We start from the raw sequence: 15,242 nt of genomic DNA on the forward strand, positions 1-15,242 counted from the left end.
TCTGACGTCACGCAAGTCACGTACTCGTAGACTATATAGACCTATGACCTTTGCTACAGATACCTTCTGAACTCTTCCACTTTTTGCAGACATCAGATAGCTAGATTCCCAACAACATGCAGTTCACTATATGCCAGTCAGACTAGGCTATTGATATAGCTATAGTTATATATGGTATGACTATAAAAGTAGTGACCATGCATGAACTATCCCCTACCTCCTCATCCAATTGGATATGATATGATCACTTGGTATACATATAGCAATTTAGCAAAAGTATTCTATGTAATCAGTGTTTTTGGTATACTTACAAAAGGTACAGTTTAGCTGCTTATAGTATAATCAAATAATGTCAATAATATGGCCATACCTTACTCAATGTATATACAGGTTGTGAGTAAATGTGTAAATGTATTTTGTCAAACTTGCTTGTACTGACACTGCAGGTCATAATACAGATTGAGAGTACATTCCAGAGGAGCTCCTAACTTCATAACATCTTCACCAGCAACTTGTTTATCCTCATCAGACCAACCCACCAGGTAGTTACCATTACCGGTTAGTAACTTTGTGATCTGTCCAAACTGTGGTGATCAGGATGCCTAAAAATCAAAATGCCAATAAACAGTATGGAAAGGTTGATACTTATATGGATTTCTTTTACATACCAACACTTGATCATTACTCTGTATATGGTTCGTGGACAACCAGGTGGAGGCGGGAGCCTGTAACCTGTGTCAACTTTCTGTACTGTCTATATGGAAGTGATTATTTCATCACCTCCATTATATCCAGATATTTACCTCAGCACCTGACAGCTCTTCATACCCCATACTCCATATCTCATACAGAACACATCCATAACTCCACACATCACTTTGAATTGAATATTTTTGATAATGCAATGCCTAAATATATTATATGAGACAAATGTAAACTGTGTGGCCATTGATCAAGAATACCTCAGGAGCTGTCCACTTCACTGGTATCTTCCCACCTGATGTGATGTAGTAGTTTTCATTAAGTAGATCACGAGACATTCCAAAGTCAGCAATCTAAAGGTCAAACATAGCTAGATCACTTTATAACACACAATATGTTTATAAAACAATCTAATAAATGAAAAGGCTGAGGAATCCAGCAGAGTTTATTTATTAACTTTGTGAAAATTCCAACTTATTTTGCTAACAAAATCATTAATAGCCACTTCATATCACTTAAACGCATCATCCTCAAGTAAAAAAGACCACAGGTAGCTTTGCTAGATGCAAGTGCTGCTGATAGGATACAGGAACTGTAGGAGTTGTGCAAAGCTTCTTATCATTGTCGACTGTGTACATTACTATAGGCTACTGCTATACCTATACATAGATACAGCCATGGTAACCAGCAATGTTTTCATGACAAGAGACCAACTTAAGTACACAGGTAACTAGCCATAGCCAGGGGAAATTTTTAGTATAAGGGTTGCCCCCCAATTTCATTTTATGCCTATGTACAAATGATTACTCTTACACTATACAATACATAGACCCTGATAATTTGCTGATAGCGTCTGTATAGATAAACAGTTGTTACTTCAAAATATGTTCGCTCTGACATAACCTAAGTGCGCTGTTCCACACTATTGTGTATTTTACCTTGCATATGCAATTTTTTGAAACAAGAACATTTCTGGCAGCCAAATCTCTGTGAACAAACTGTTTACCAGCAAGGTAGGCCATTCCTGCTGCAATCTCTTGACAGAATTTTAGCAGGAGCAAAGATAATTTTGGATGAAGTGTTTCTTGGCTCCTGTAAACATATGTGCAAACTGTAATGATATAGTGCCTTTGAGTTCACTTACGATGGTCGCATTATGTACAAAAAATTTCTCAGATCCCCACGAGACATATACTCCAACGCAATCATGACAGGAGCTTCTGTCACTACACCATAAAGCTTGATCACATTATCATGATCAAACTGGCACATTATGGCAGCTTCTTGGAGGAAGCGCAGTTTGTCTTTGTTATTAACATCATTGCTCAACTGTTTCACTGCTACTTCAAACTCTCCATTCACATTTGTCAGTACACCATGGGTAACAACTCCAAACTCTCCAGAACCAAGATGTTTCAGAGTCCTAGCAGAAAATTATACAAGTTTTGTCTGCATGCCACCTGCTTACTTGATATCCCTGTTAAACAGCTTGCAAAATCTTTTTCCTTCAAATGTCTCATAAATTTTCTCAACTTGTGTTGGTGGTTTAGAATAAATTGGACCATAATCTTCATCGTCACATGGAGTCTCGTATATCTTCTGCTCATCTTCCATTGCATTTACAGCATGCTCAGCATACTCATATACACTCTCCATACTACTTAAAGATACTGTATATATCCACTGGTTCTCACAGTTGCAACTTGATAACGTGGATCAGATGGATGATAATATCCAAAGACATCTCCTGAATTAAAGTCTATTCTGCTATCACCAGTAAGAGGAATCGTGGTTGTACATGAACTAAAAAGGCAGGACACAGAGTGACTTGCTTGCTGCTGAACTTCTCCAATTCTGTTGTACACCATGGAAGGTTGTGGTGATGGCCTCCAAACTTGTAAAAAAGGGTAGTCATTTCTTGAACTATCTCTGTCTACTCTTACTGAAATGGAAGTTATTCTACCATTGCAAGTAAAATTGAGACGTGGAATGATTGCCAATCTGCCTAGACCTAGGTCATCATCTCCAAATTGTATAAGGTTGACAGTGTCTGTGCAAGTCTGTCCACCTATTGAAGAAACCATCATACAGCTAAGGCTCTGTAACTACTCTTACAGCATACAGTGAAGACCACCTGGTGATTAAATAATTGACAAGCCTGTAACTGTGAATTTGTGTGCAAAACCAATATGGAGACAAAACCACCCTGCAATGTTGCAACTATCAGTATTTTATGTATTTGACTACTCTAATGGAACACTCACAATTCTACTTGATACTTTAGTATCTGGTAAACTGAGAGTTAGTATAACTGAGATTTACTATGGTTAATGCAGAGGTAACAAAATTTGGAATTGTCATAAGTACAGGTCTATATTTATGAATCAAGAGGAGTTGCCTAAACCTGTGTGTTATACTAGTAGCTATACTATTGCACATTTAATTTCAACTTCAGTCATGTATATAGCTTGTCAGTAGTAATTCTAAAGCCATGACTAAAGTAAGGATTAAATGTACAATACAAGTGCAGTCAATTCTCCATGTTTCATAACTGCTTATTTCTTTGTCCCTACTCAAACTTCTCAATTCAAATCCACAATTTTTCTTATACTTGTTCATTTACAGTACCAATAGAATGAACCAGCTACAGTACATGCTGCATTAAAGGAAAGAATAGCACTAGAGGTGGCTGCTTGTCTGAATGTGTGCCCTGACTATTACTCACTAAAAAGTGACATAGCCATTTTACTTCATTTCAGCTATGTTCAGCTTGCTGGCAATACGTGTAAAGAAGAGTATAGGTGCTATCCATGAATCATCTCTAATGATGACAGATACGGAGCACAATTGTAGCTCTGCTAAAATAGGCAAACAAGCATATCTCAAGCCTAAGGGATGTCAAATAACAAAGACATTAAGCTCTTGGTATAAATCACAGTTGAGTTATGCTTGGCTAAAGACATTAGTCATTGAATAGTTTTAAAAATTTTGTAGCAATATATCAGAGGTGTTTTGTTGAACTGGAGGTATGTTTAGGCTTAATCAATACTTCCGAGAGAAAAGACACTGGAATTTTCAGTACAGTAGGAAAATACAAACTTTTACGATTCTTTGATATACAAGTACAAGGAAAAATGGGGTTTTCAATTTGAGCAGAGATCATAGAAATAAAAATAATGAAACAAGAGGGTCACCTACACCTGCAGCTATATAGTGAAGCTATAGCCATGACCAAATGTCCACTATTTGCTGTGGATTTAGAATTTAGACAACTTACCTTTTATTCCTGACAGGAATTTAAATCCATTAAACCAGTTATTGCCCACCCACTTGGTAAACCATAAATTACCCTTGTTGACAAGTGTTAACATCATGTCATAACCTCAAAGCATGTGTATAAATATGTGATTGTAATAACTGTTATTGCAAGACAGGATGTTGATGGTCACTTTGCTACCACCCTAAACCTTCCAGCAGACTTGTTGAGTACATATTATGTCTGCCAATATACACACAAACCAATTAACCAGTTATTGCCAGTTATTAGTAGGTAATTAACCAGTGACAAAAATTTTGTAGGTGTACAGCACTAATGTACTTGTTTGTTTATTTTTTCTAACATAAGGTAGTGTATACCACATCAAAGGATAGAATGGTGCCAGACATCATAACACTAATTTCACGTCTGGATTGTGTGCCAAACATTAATTAGTAACAAAAGCGAAGTGGCTATGTCATTTTGTTGTCAACTAGTTACACACTACTACAAATAAAAAACAATTTGAGAAAAACCTTAGCAATCAATCTAGTCACTACTTAAATGTGACCCAGTCTGAGAAAACCGGTCTTATCGCCCATGTTAGCAGATTCGATTTTTCACCCAGGACACAAAGCTACATGAATAAACTATCTAATTCCACATTTAAAATCAGCTAGACTTGAGTGGTCTGGTTTTGCTGGCTGCTTTTCCCAAGCCCAGTGGCGATCCGTACGTGTGGTGTGGGGCCTTAATGGAGCTCTGGTCAGCCTGGGAATGACTGTGTGTGGCTGTACAGCTCTGTGGTGTTGAATAAGTACCTCTGCTGTGGGTTTCCTTTCATTTTAGCCAGTTGTGAGACCTCATTGGCTCAAAACTTGGCCTAATTCATCCCTTGGCCTTCCTATTCAATTTTTGAACACCATCTTGCCCACCTTCCAGGGCCTCCGCCTCCCACCCAATTTGCAGCTCGCCTGATACAGTCAACCTTGGTTTAAAAACTATCTAAAATGGTGGGAAACTTAGCTGTTGGCTACTTGCACAGTGGATGCTCTGGAAGGTAAGGAATTGGTGTAAAACGTGTGAAAATTTGGTACACATAGCTTCAACCATTGGCGAGCTACAACACACTAAATACTTAAAACCAGCATTTCTCGATACTTTTAAATAGGCGATAAGCCCGGTTTTGTCAGACTGGGTCACAAATTACAAATGATCTCTATTATATCATAGTAAGCAGGGCTCAACCCAGAATATAAACCTAGAGGGGGCGAAGTAAGTCGCTTCGGATTCTAGGGGGGTCTGGGGGCATGCTCCCCCAGGAAAATTTTGAAAATTTAGGTGTAAATATACTCAATTTTGGTGAAATTTACTGTGATGCCATTGAATATTGACCATTGGATTATACAACTTTGGGATCAATTAAACCTTTCCATTTCTCAAGGCTTTAGGTATAAACCTAGGGGGCAATAGCTAACCCAGAGGGGGCCTGTGCCCCCCCCCCCCCCCCCATCACCCCCCTAGATTAACCCCTGGTAAGCACAAGGAAGTCTAAGACATTAAAACAGTGAAGAATCAAGCTCGCAATGTTAACCACGGCTAAGTTTGGCTTGGCTAAAGCTATTGGTTGGTCTGTTAGTTGGTTTGTCATTTGGTAGAAAATTCATTTCAACAGAAATTCCATGGAAACTTATTGGATGTATTTGGGATTGCTCTGGAGGTACATTTGGGTTTGAGTATGTCTTATTAATACTGTCATGAAGGAACATGAGGCTGGTCACTTTGTGCAGAAAATCTTTGTGATTCCTAATAGTACTACCATACTGTATGACACAGTTCTACTGTAGTACTGCAGGTTAGTTACTTTTATACTCTGTAAATATGATCTGTACTACTAGTGCTTCATCAATATTCTAACACAATCTCCTTACCAGTCAGTGTGAGGCAACACATTAGAAGTACAACAAAGACCATCAAATTCATGGTAGCTGCTATGGTTTCCTACATAAAGATTAAACAATAATCACTGCATATGCACATGTGAAGACTGACTAGAGGTAGCAACTACAGTAGCATAAAGATTCACAGCAAAAATAGTGTTCCACTGCTACCTTTTCTAACCCCATCTTTATTCGGTAGCTATTGGAACAATTATTTTTAAAAACTCCCTATAACGATACAAAATGAACCTCAAATCTATAAAAGACTCTAATGTTATTCACTATTGGGAGCTGTGGTCTGCTTTTATTTGAGTCAAGGTAGAATTTTTGGACTATTAGTACCAACACCTAAACATAGATGGAATAAATACAGTCAGTATTTGTGTATGAATTATGCTGTAATTAAAACTAATTACTCACCATATTACTTTCAAGAACATGGGTTAGATAATAGATCAAGATGCACGGTAGTGTGTTGTGCAACCAAGAAAGCTGGCACACTACACCGTGACAGGAAGAATGAAAACAACTTTTTCACGTGTGTATAGCCTTCTCCAAAGCACACCATTTTTTCATTATAGCTGTCTGCCAGGTAGGGTACGCCACACAGCAAATTTGTTTAAATTCACAACAGCCATTTGTGAGATATGGGCATTCAAAGTTTCACTTTAATCTCTTCATTTTTTCTTATACCGTACAAAGGCTACGAGAGCTTCAATTTCTTTTCACACACTTTGCAAAAATTTCTATAAAATGCAAACGTGTAACTAAATTGCCTTGATCTTTGGCACAAATGAAGAGTGGATTCACATACCAAGTTTGCTATGAATCTGAGGAATATCCAAGGAGTTATGAGCATTTATTCACGTAAAAAAAGATCTAACTTCTGTCACGGCAGCAGGGTAAACCGAGTATAGAAATAACTTGAAAATTGGTGTGTAGATATCCTGTCATCGTAGCAGAGTCTTTTGATAGTTTGAATAGCAATAGAGTTACAGCGACAAAGTTAAGAAGCAAAAACCAAACTGTGTTGTTATCTGCTATTCTAACATCAAGGAACCCAAAGAAGAACTGCAACATCAAGGAGGAGGAGACTACTACAGTGTACATCAAGAAAGGCCAAGGAAGAAGCTACTACAACAAGGGAGGCAAAGGAGGAGAATGCAAGCAAGTATCCTCAAAAGCTGCCACAAATGTACTCTGACATTGCTGCAAACTTTACTATTAACCTAAAGTTAAGTCACTTTGATTAGTTATAACTTAAACATGTGCATACTTTACAAATACCAAAACATTCTTAACATACCATAGTCTAAGTGTTGAAATGTGCAAGTGTACAACTACACTACCACTCAAGTGTAACATCATTTCGCGAGAGTGCAAGCAATTCAAAAACTGCTAATTAAAGAGCGTGGCATCTATTCGTTTGCAAGTAATCATTTCAAACAAAATGGGATGAATACTTGCAAGTGAAATGGGTGCATGTTCCTTAAGTAGCATAAATCACTTGCACTCTTGCGAGACAATGTTGCATTTGAGCAGTGCTGTACTTATAATGCATGATACTGAGTTTTGTGTACTTAGTTCTAATATGTTAGTCTCAAAACGTAGTTAGCTAAAAATTAGCAAGATTGACTGATATACTGTAGTATAAATAGGGATTCACAACAGTGATGTCACTACATGTAATCCTTGTTATGGGTTTGACTTGTCTTCATTTCAGTATAGTTGACAGAATCAACCTCAATGTCCACAAAATATAACCTTTATAAAAATCCTCAATCATAGGCGTAGCTAGCACCTCGTGGTTGGGGAGGGGGGGGGGGCTAGGTAATGGTAAAGATAAAATGATGGTTAAATATGCAAAGCATGTGAGAAACCTTGCTAAACTAAGGGTTGGGGGCATGCCCCCCACCCCTCCCAAAAAAAATTAAAAACTAATATTCTGAAATTGAATTTTTAGCAGTAAAAATCATGCCAGTAGTGTATACTTACTTGTGTAGATTGCATTTATGTCCAGTACAAACAATACTGTTGAACATGAAAATTAAGTTTAGAGGCACTTATCATGAAGTATTGCTGAGGAGTTGGGTCTGCAGGTAGATAGTTTCATAACTACTTTATGGATTGCTGATTGGTTAGAAAGGTGATTCTGAATTGTTGGTGGTAAGTAGATTGTTGAGTACTTAAGAGAGATAACTAGAAATGACTAGCCAAATTACTGGGGGGTTATAGCTCCACAGCCCCCCACTCCCTACGCCTATGTCGATGAAATTTGAGACAAATTAGCTACAAATGGCCACGATTTGATAATGCCCAATGCAATAGTAAAGACAAACTGTTTAGATAAATCTACGAAGAAACAATGCAATTGCAAGATATTGCCACTCAAAGTCCAGACCCAGAAGGAGGATTGCCTATACTTAAAAACTATTAGTTCTCATGGGACTGTTGTCACCGTTGTGAATACCTATGTATTCTATAATTATTATCTAATCCAAAACAGCCAAGCTGCAAAAAAGGTGTGCGGCCCTCAGAAAGGCTATGGTGAAAAAAGATGTGAAATCCAAGGTGGCGGCCAAGAAATGGCTGTGATGGTAGGTTAATGGTAAAAATTTTAATAACGACAATTCAGGTGAATTTTTGTGCCGCTTCACAAAATTTACCTAAATTGTCATTATTAAAATTTTTACCATTAACCTACCATCACAGCCATTTCTTGGCCGCCACCTTGGATTTCACATCTTTTTTCACCATAGCCTTTCTGAGGGCCGCACACCTTTTTTGCAGCTTGGCTGTTTTGGAATAGATTTCATTTCTTTTTGTATTTGTATACCCCAAAGCCGGCCTATGGCCAGCTTTAGGACTTTTTTAACCTATGTTTTTTTCTTTACTACAGGAAGAAGAAAAGATGAAGTAGATGTACTTTAAATATTTTATCAGTAAATGTACAAATTATATATATAATACATATGTGACCGGATTTGCGAAAAGGGGTCTTCCACACACATCCAATTTGCCAACTTTGACAATTGATAACTTCAGATTGGAAAGAACTATTGCCTTGAACGTTGGGCAGTGGTGAGCACCACTATAGCTGAATACATGGTGAAATTTTCAGGTTAATATGTTACTTGAACACTGAGTTATGGTCTCCAACGTTTACGGAATTGGATGTGTGTGGAAGACCCCTTTTCGCAAATCTAGTGACATATATTGATTACAGAAATCTCCATGGTGGTTTCTTTGTAACTGAACACTCTACAAGGTGACTTCTTCTAATTGCTCTCTCTACAGGGTGAATTGTTTGTAGCTGAACGATCTACAAGGTAACTTCTTCTAGCTGATCTCTCTACAGGGTGATGTGTTTGTAGCTGAATTCTGTACAGGTGATTTGTTTGCAGCGGAGCTCTTTACAGAATGGTTTCTTTGTAGCTGAACTCTCTAAAAGGTAACTTCTTCTAACTGATCTTTCTACAGGGCAATTTGTTTCTGGCAGAATTTTCTACAGGGTGATTTCTTTGCAGCTGAACTCTCTACATGGTGGTTTCTTTGTAGCTGAACTCTCTACAAGTTAATTTCTTCTAGCTGATCTCTCTACAGGGAGATTTGTTTGTAGCTGAACTATCTACAAGGTAACTTCTTATAGCTGATCTCTCTACAGGGTGATTTGTTCGTAGCTGAATTGTGTACAGGTGATTGGTTTGCAGCTGAGCTCTTTACAAAATGGTTTCTTTGTAGCTGAACTCTCTCCAAGGTAACTTCTTCTAACTGATCTTTCTACAGGGTGATTTGTTTGTAGCTGAACTATCTACAAGGTAATTTCTTCTAGCTGATCTCTCTACAGGGTGATTTGTTTGTAGCTGAATTCTGTACAGATGATTTGTTTGCAGCTGAGCTCTTTACAGAATGGTTTCTTTGTAGCTGAACTCTCTACAGGGTGATTTGTTTGTAGCTGAAATCCGTACAAGGTAACTTCTTCTAGCTGATCTTTCTACAGGGCGATTTGTTTGTAGCTGAGTTCTCTACAGGGTGCTTGTTTGCAGCTGAATTCTCTACATGGTGGTTTCTTTATAGCTCTTCTTCTAGCTGATCTCTCTACAGGGTGATTTGTTTGTAGCTGAACTCTCTACAGGTGATTTGTTTGTAGCTGAACTCTCTACAAGGCGATACTTCTAGGTGATCTCTCTACAGGATTCCTTGTTTCTAACTGAACTCTCAACAGGGTGATCTGTTCATAGCTGAACTTTCTACTGGGTGATTTGTTTGCAGCTGAACTCTCTAAATGGTGGTTTCTTTGGAGCTGAACTCTCTACAATGTGACTTCTTCTAGCTGAACTCTCTACAAGGTGACTTGTTTCTAGCTGATCTCTCTACGGGGTGACTTGTTTCTAGCTGAACTCTCTACCAGTGATTTGTTTGTAGCTGAACTCTCTACATGGTGGTTTCTTTGTAGCTGAACTCTCTACAAGGTAACTACTTCTAGCTGATCTTTATACACTGCATATTTGTTTGTAGCTGAGTTCTCTACAGGGTGATTTGTTTGAAGCTGAACTCTCTACATGGGAGTTTCATTGTAGCTGAACTCTCTACAATGTGACTTCTTCTAGCTGAACTCTCTACAGGGTGATTTGTTTCTAGCTGAACTCTCTACAGGTGATTTGTTTGCAGCTGAACTCTTTACATGGTGGTTGCTTTGTAGCTGAACTCTCTAAAAGGTGACTTCTTCTAGCTGAACTCTCTACAGGATGATTTGTTTGTAGCTGAACTCTCTACATGATGATTTCTTTGTAGCTGAACCCTCTACAGGGTGATTTGTTTGTAGCTGAAATCCCTACAAGGTAACTTCTTCTAGCTGATCTTTCTACAGGGCGATTTGTTTGTAGCTGAGTTCTCTACAGGGTGATTTGTTTGCAGCTGAACTCTCTACGTGGTAGTTTCTTTGTAGCTGAACTCTCTACAATGTGACTTCTTCTAGCTGAACTCTCTACAGGGTGACTTGTTTTTAGCTGATCTCTCTACAGGGTGACTTGTTTCTAGCTGAACTCTCTACAGGTGATTTGTTTGCAGCTGAACTCTCTACATGGTGGTTTCTTTGTAGCTGAACACTCTACAAGGTAACTTCTTCTAGCTGAGCTTTCTACAGGATGATTTGTTTGTAGCTGAATTCTCTACAGGGTGATTTATTTGCAGCTGAACTCTCTACAAGGTGACTTCTTCTAGCTGAACTCTCTACAGAGTGATTGATTTTTTTGCAGCTGAACTCTCTACATGGTGGTTTCTTTGTAACTGAACTCTCTACAGTGTGATTTGTTTGTAGCTGAACTCTTTACAGGGTGATCTGTTCGTAGCTGAACTCCCTATAAGGTAACTTCTTCTAGCTAATCTTTCTACAGGGCGATTTGTTTGTAGTTGAGTTCTCTACAGGGTGATTTGTTTGCAGCTGAACTCTCTACATGGTGGTTTCTTTGTAGCTGAACTCTCTACAATGTGACTTCTTCTAGCTGATCTCTCTACAGGGTGACTTGTTTCTAGCTGAACTCTCTACAGGTGATTTGTTTGCAGCTGAACTCTCTACATGGTGGTTTCTTTGTAACTGAACTCCCTGCAAGGTGACTTCTTCTAGCTGATCTCTCTACAGGACGATTTGTTTGTAGCTGAACTCTCTACATGATGGTTTCTTTGTAGCTGAACTCTCTACAAGGTGATTTCTTCTATAGCTGATCTTTCTACAGGGTGATTTGTTTGTAGCTGAACTCTCTACAAGGTAACTTCTTCTAGGTGATCTCTCTACAGGACAATTTGTTTGTAGCTGAACTCTCACATGACTGTTTCTTTGAAGCTGAACTCTCTACAAGGTGATTTCTTCTAGCTGATCTTTCTACAGGGTGATTTGTTTGTAGCAGAACTCTCTACAAGGAAACTTCTTCTAGCTGATCTCTCTACAGGGAGATTTGTTTGTAGCTGAACTCTCTACACGTGATTTGTTTGCGGCTGAATTCTCTACATGATGGTTTCTTTGTAGCTGAACTCTCTACAAGGTAACTTCTTCTAGCTGATCTCTCTACAGGGTGAATTGTTTGTAGCTGAACGATCTACAATGTAACTTCTTCTAACTGATCTCTCTACAGGGTGATTTGTTTGTAGCTGAACTCTCTACAAGGAAACCTCTTTTAACTGAGCTCTGTACAGGGTGAATTGTTTGTAGCTGAACTATCTACAAGGTAACTTCTTCTAGCTGATCTCTCTACAGGATGATTTGTTTGTAGCTGAACTATCTACAAGGTAACTTCTTCTAACTGATCTCTCTACAGGGTGATTTGTTTGTAGCTGAACTCTCTACAAGGAAACCTCTTTTAACTGAGCTCTGTACAGGGTGAATTGTTTGTAGCTGAACTATCTACAAGGTAACTTCTTCTAGCTGATCTCTCTACAGGATGATTTGTTTGTAGCTGAACTATCTACAAGGTAACTTCTTCTAACTGATCTCTCTACAGGGTGATTTGTTTGTAGCTGAACTCTCTACAAGGAAACCTCTTTTAACTGAGCTCTGTACAGGGTGAATTGTTTGTAGCTGAACTATCTACAAGGTAACTTCTTCTAGCTGATCTCTCTACAGGATGATTTGTTTGTAGCTGAACTATCTACAAGGTAACTTCTTCTAGCTGATCTCTCTACAGGGCGATTTGTTTGTAGCTGAATTCTGTATAGGTGATTTGTTTGCAGCTGAGCTCTTTACAGAATGGTTTCTTTGTAGCTGAACTCTCTACAAGGTAACTTCTTCTAGCTGATGTATCTACAGGGTCACTAGTTTGTAGCTGAATTCTCTACATGGTGGTTTCTTTGTAACTGAACTATCTACAAGGTGACATCTTCTAACTGATCTTTCAACAGGGTGATTTGTTTGTAACTGAACTCTCTACAAGAAAACTTCTTCTAACTGATGTCTGAACAGGGTGAATTGTTTGTAGCTGAACTCTCTACAGGGTAACTTGTTTGTAGCTGATCTCTATACAGGTTACTTATTTCTAACTGATCTCTTGAATTCTGTTCAGGGTGACTGCTCTATTAGGATGACTGCTCTATTAGAGTATCTCGATCTCGCACTTGCTACACCAAGTTGGATTTCGTGTTATAACTCCGTGGCTTTAAGTCTGATTCTTCTACACCATTGAAGAGCCTTTCTAAGATGATTACTCCATCTGTACAGTGAATTTCAAAGCATTACCCCAAGCGGTTTATCTGGTAGGTGTGGCAAGTATTCGTTTTTTATTAGCTAATCTCGGTTGCGCAATTGTTACACACTGTTCGTTTTGTTGTTGTATCTTCCTGGTTTTTAGCTCGATTTCTTTCAAACCATAAAAGGTTTGAGGTTCAATAGTTAACCTATTCACCCACCGATTTTCAGCTTCTTCCCATACGCGGTTTACCCTGTAGGCGTGACAACATATTGGTGTTATTTTTCGTGCATAATTGCTCATAACTCTTTGCCTGTTTATGGTATTCCAGCCAAAGTTGGTACCGAGATGCGCCTTTATACCCCCCTTCTGTGTGCCAAATTTCAAGGTAATCGGATAACGCGTTCGCGTTTTATAGCAGTTTTTGTAAGTGTGCGAAAAGAGGAAGAAAAATAAGAAGAAAAAAAAAACCGAAGAAACTGAGCCAATTTTTGAAGTCGCATATCTCGGGAACGCGAGAAGCGATTTCGCTCAAATTTAGAATGTAGAGTGCTGCAGTTGGAGGGAATGTACACAGCAAAATTCGTCTTGTTTCATCAAGGCAGCACAGAGCTACGGAGGTGCGAAAATTGTGTTTTCTTTCTTCCTGTCAATATACTCACGGGGTTGCGCGCCGGCTTCTTGGGCCGCACGACACACTACCGTGTGTCTTGATCTATTATATACTTAAACTCTCAGCACGCAGTCAGCTACAGCCATTCTCCCATACCCAAAACATAAAATATATATTGTCAAACATGTACATGCATATGAACAACTTCAACCATACAAAATCACAAAAAGTAGTTTCATACTATAGCAGTTTCAAAAGAAGCTGGCTAAGATCAATAGGACTATAGATATACTAACACCAAGTACGTATATTGTATAGGTCAGTTATGGTAGGATGCCCAATTGACCCCTTTACATGGTGTTAGCAATGCCACTGGACTAGATTACTATGTGTGACTTAGAGTTGATATTTCACTAGTTTTCAATTGTGGTTTGAAAATTTTTTCCCTTGACCATTGGTTTGGTACGAATTTGGTGGCTTTGACCTGTGACTTGTAAGAGTTTGTCTTGTTTGCCTTGACCTGTGACATGAACAAGCGATTTTGAAGGTGAGCTTATTCGGTAACAATGGCCAGTGATAGCTACAGTTGTTTCACTTCGACTTAGCTCACCACTATAGGATACTGAGTAGTTTGCAAAGACCAAGGTAGGTATTAGATCAAGGAGGTGTCATGTAGGTACGCGCTGTAGGTATGTAGATCTGCGACCATGGTCAAAATCTTTACCGACCCAAATTTCACTTTGACCTGTGACTATGCGTCTTTTTCAACCTTTGACCGGTGACTTAGCAACGATAATTCAGTACTTTTCGATTGTGGGTTACCCTTGACCGTTGACTTGGCACGAATTTGGTGGCCTTGACCTTTGACTGCAGCTGCAGATCTACCTACAGTGAGTGCCTGTGTGTCATCAGACATGTTGCAGAATGACTCCCTCTCAACTTAGCCTCTTAGTTCCTCAGTTGCAGGGTCTGTCCACTGCATGGCGCCGGACTGCCTAACTATGAAAACAGCTAATGATAAGCCGAACTCTAAGCTCTCCCATGCTCGCTCCCATGGAACAGTAAAATAGTGGCTCCGCCCCTATATATTCTTTTCGTGCCAGCCATTGGTTTCAACTGCAACTGTCACGATGGAGCTAGCTAACATGAAGAAAGCCAGACTCCACCCATTGAATTTTGATATTTTTAGTGCCTTCCGACGTGTCTGACCACATCAACACAGAACACTTATTACGAGACAACAATAGTTCTAACCAGAGAATACTCCCTTTAAATCATGATCAGCAGCATAAAGTTCTTACGGCTTCTTCTACGCACAGTCACGTGCTTTTCCTTTTCCAGCTGCGTTAGCAACCACTAAATCTCATTATTTGCACTTTAATTAATTCTGACGTCACACAAGTCACGTACTTGTACACCGCAATAAAAATGACCTTTGCTACTGAACTCTTCTACTTTTTGCAGACACCAGATAGCTATATTCCTAACAACATGCAGTTCACTATATAGACTAGGCTTCAGTCAGACTAGGCTATAGTATGATTATAAATGTA

General features: G+C 38.9%; 1 protein-coding gene across 1 annotated transcript; it reads right to left on the reverse strand.

Moving 5' to 3' along the window:
* Nucleotides 1-312: 312 nt before the first annotated feature.
* LOC136251298 (ephrin type-A receptor 4a-like) lies at nucleotides 313-15,051 on the reverse strand. Its single transcript, XM_066043742.1, has 9 exons — nucleotides 14,944-15,051; nucleotides 5,890-5,959; nucleotides 2,171-2,770; nucleotides 1,847-2,125; nucleotides 1,641-1,794; nucleotides 963-1,055; nucleotides 804-908; nucleotides 669-754; nucleotides 313-602 (listed from the first exon to the last, which is right to left on the reverse strand). Exons 3-9 carry the CDS (start codon nucleotides 2,356-2,358, stop codon nucleotides 560-562), a joined length of 948 nt encoding a protein of 315 aa, XP_065899814.1. The 5' UTR covers nucleotides 2,359-2,770; nucleotides 5,890-5,959; nucleotides 14,944-15,051; the 3' UTR covers nucleotides 313-559.
* Nucleotides 15,052-15,242: the final 191 nt, after the last annotated feature.

This window comes from Dysidea avara, chromosome 3, assembly GCF_963678975.1.
Source record: "Dysidea avara chromosome 3, odDysAvar1.4, whole genome shotgun sequence".
NCBI classification, from domain to species: Eukaryota; Metazoa; Porifera; class Demospongiae; order Dictyoceratida; family Dysideidae; genus Dysidea; species Dysidea avara.

Coding starts and splice junctions, on each gene's coding strand:
- LOC136251298 (XM_066043742.1), bottom strand. CDS start 2,358: ATGGAGAGTGTATATGAGTATGCTGAGCATGCTGTAAATGCAATGGAA. Junction 909..962: donor TGAAGTGGACAGCTCCTGAG/GTATTCTTGATC, acceptor TAATATATTTAG/GCATTGCATTATCAAAAATA. Junction 603..668: donor AGAGTAATGATCAAGTGTTG/GTATGTAAAAGA, acceptor TTTGATTTTTAG/GCATCCTGATCACCACAGTT.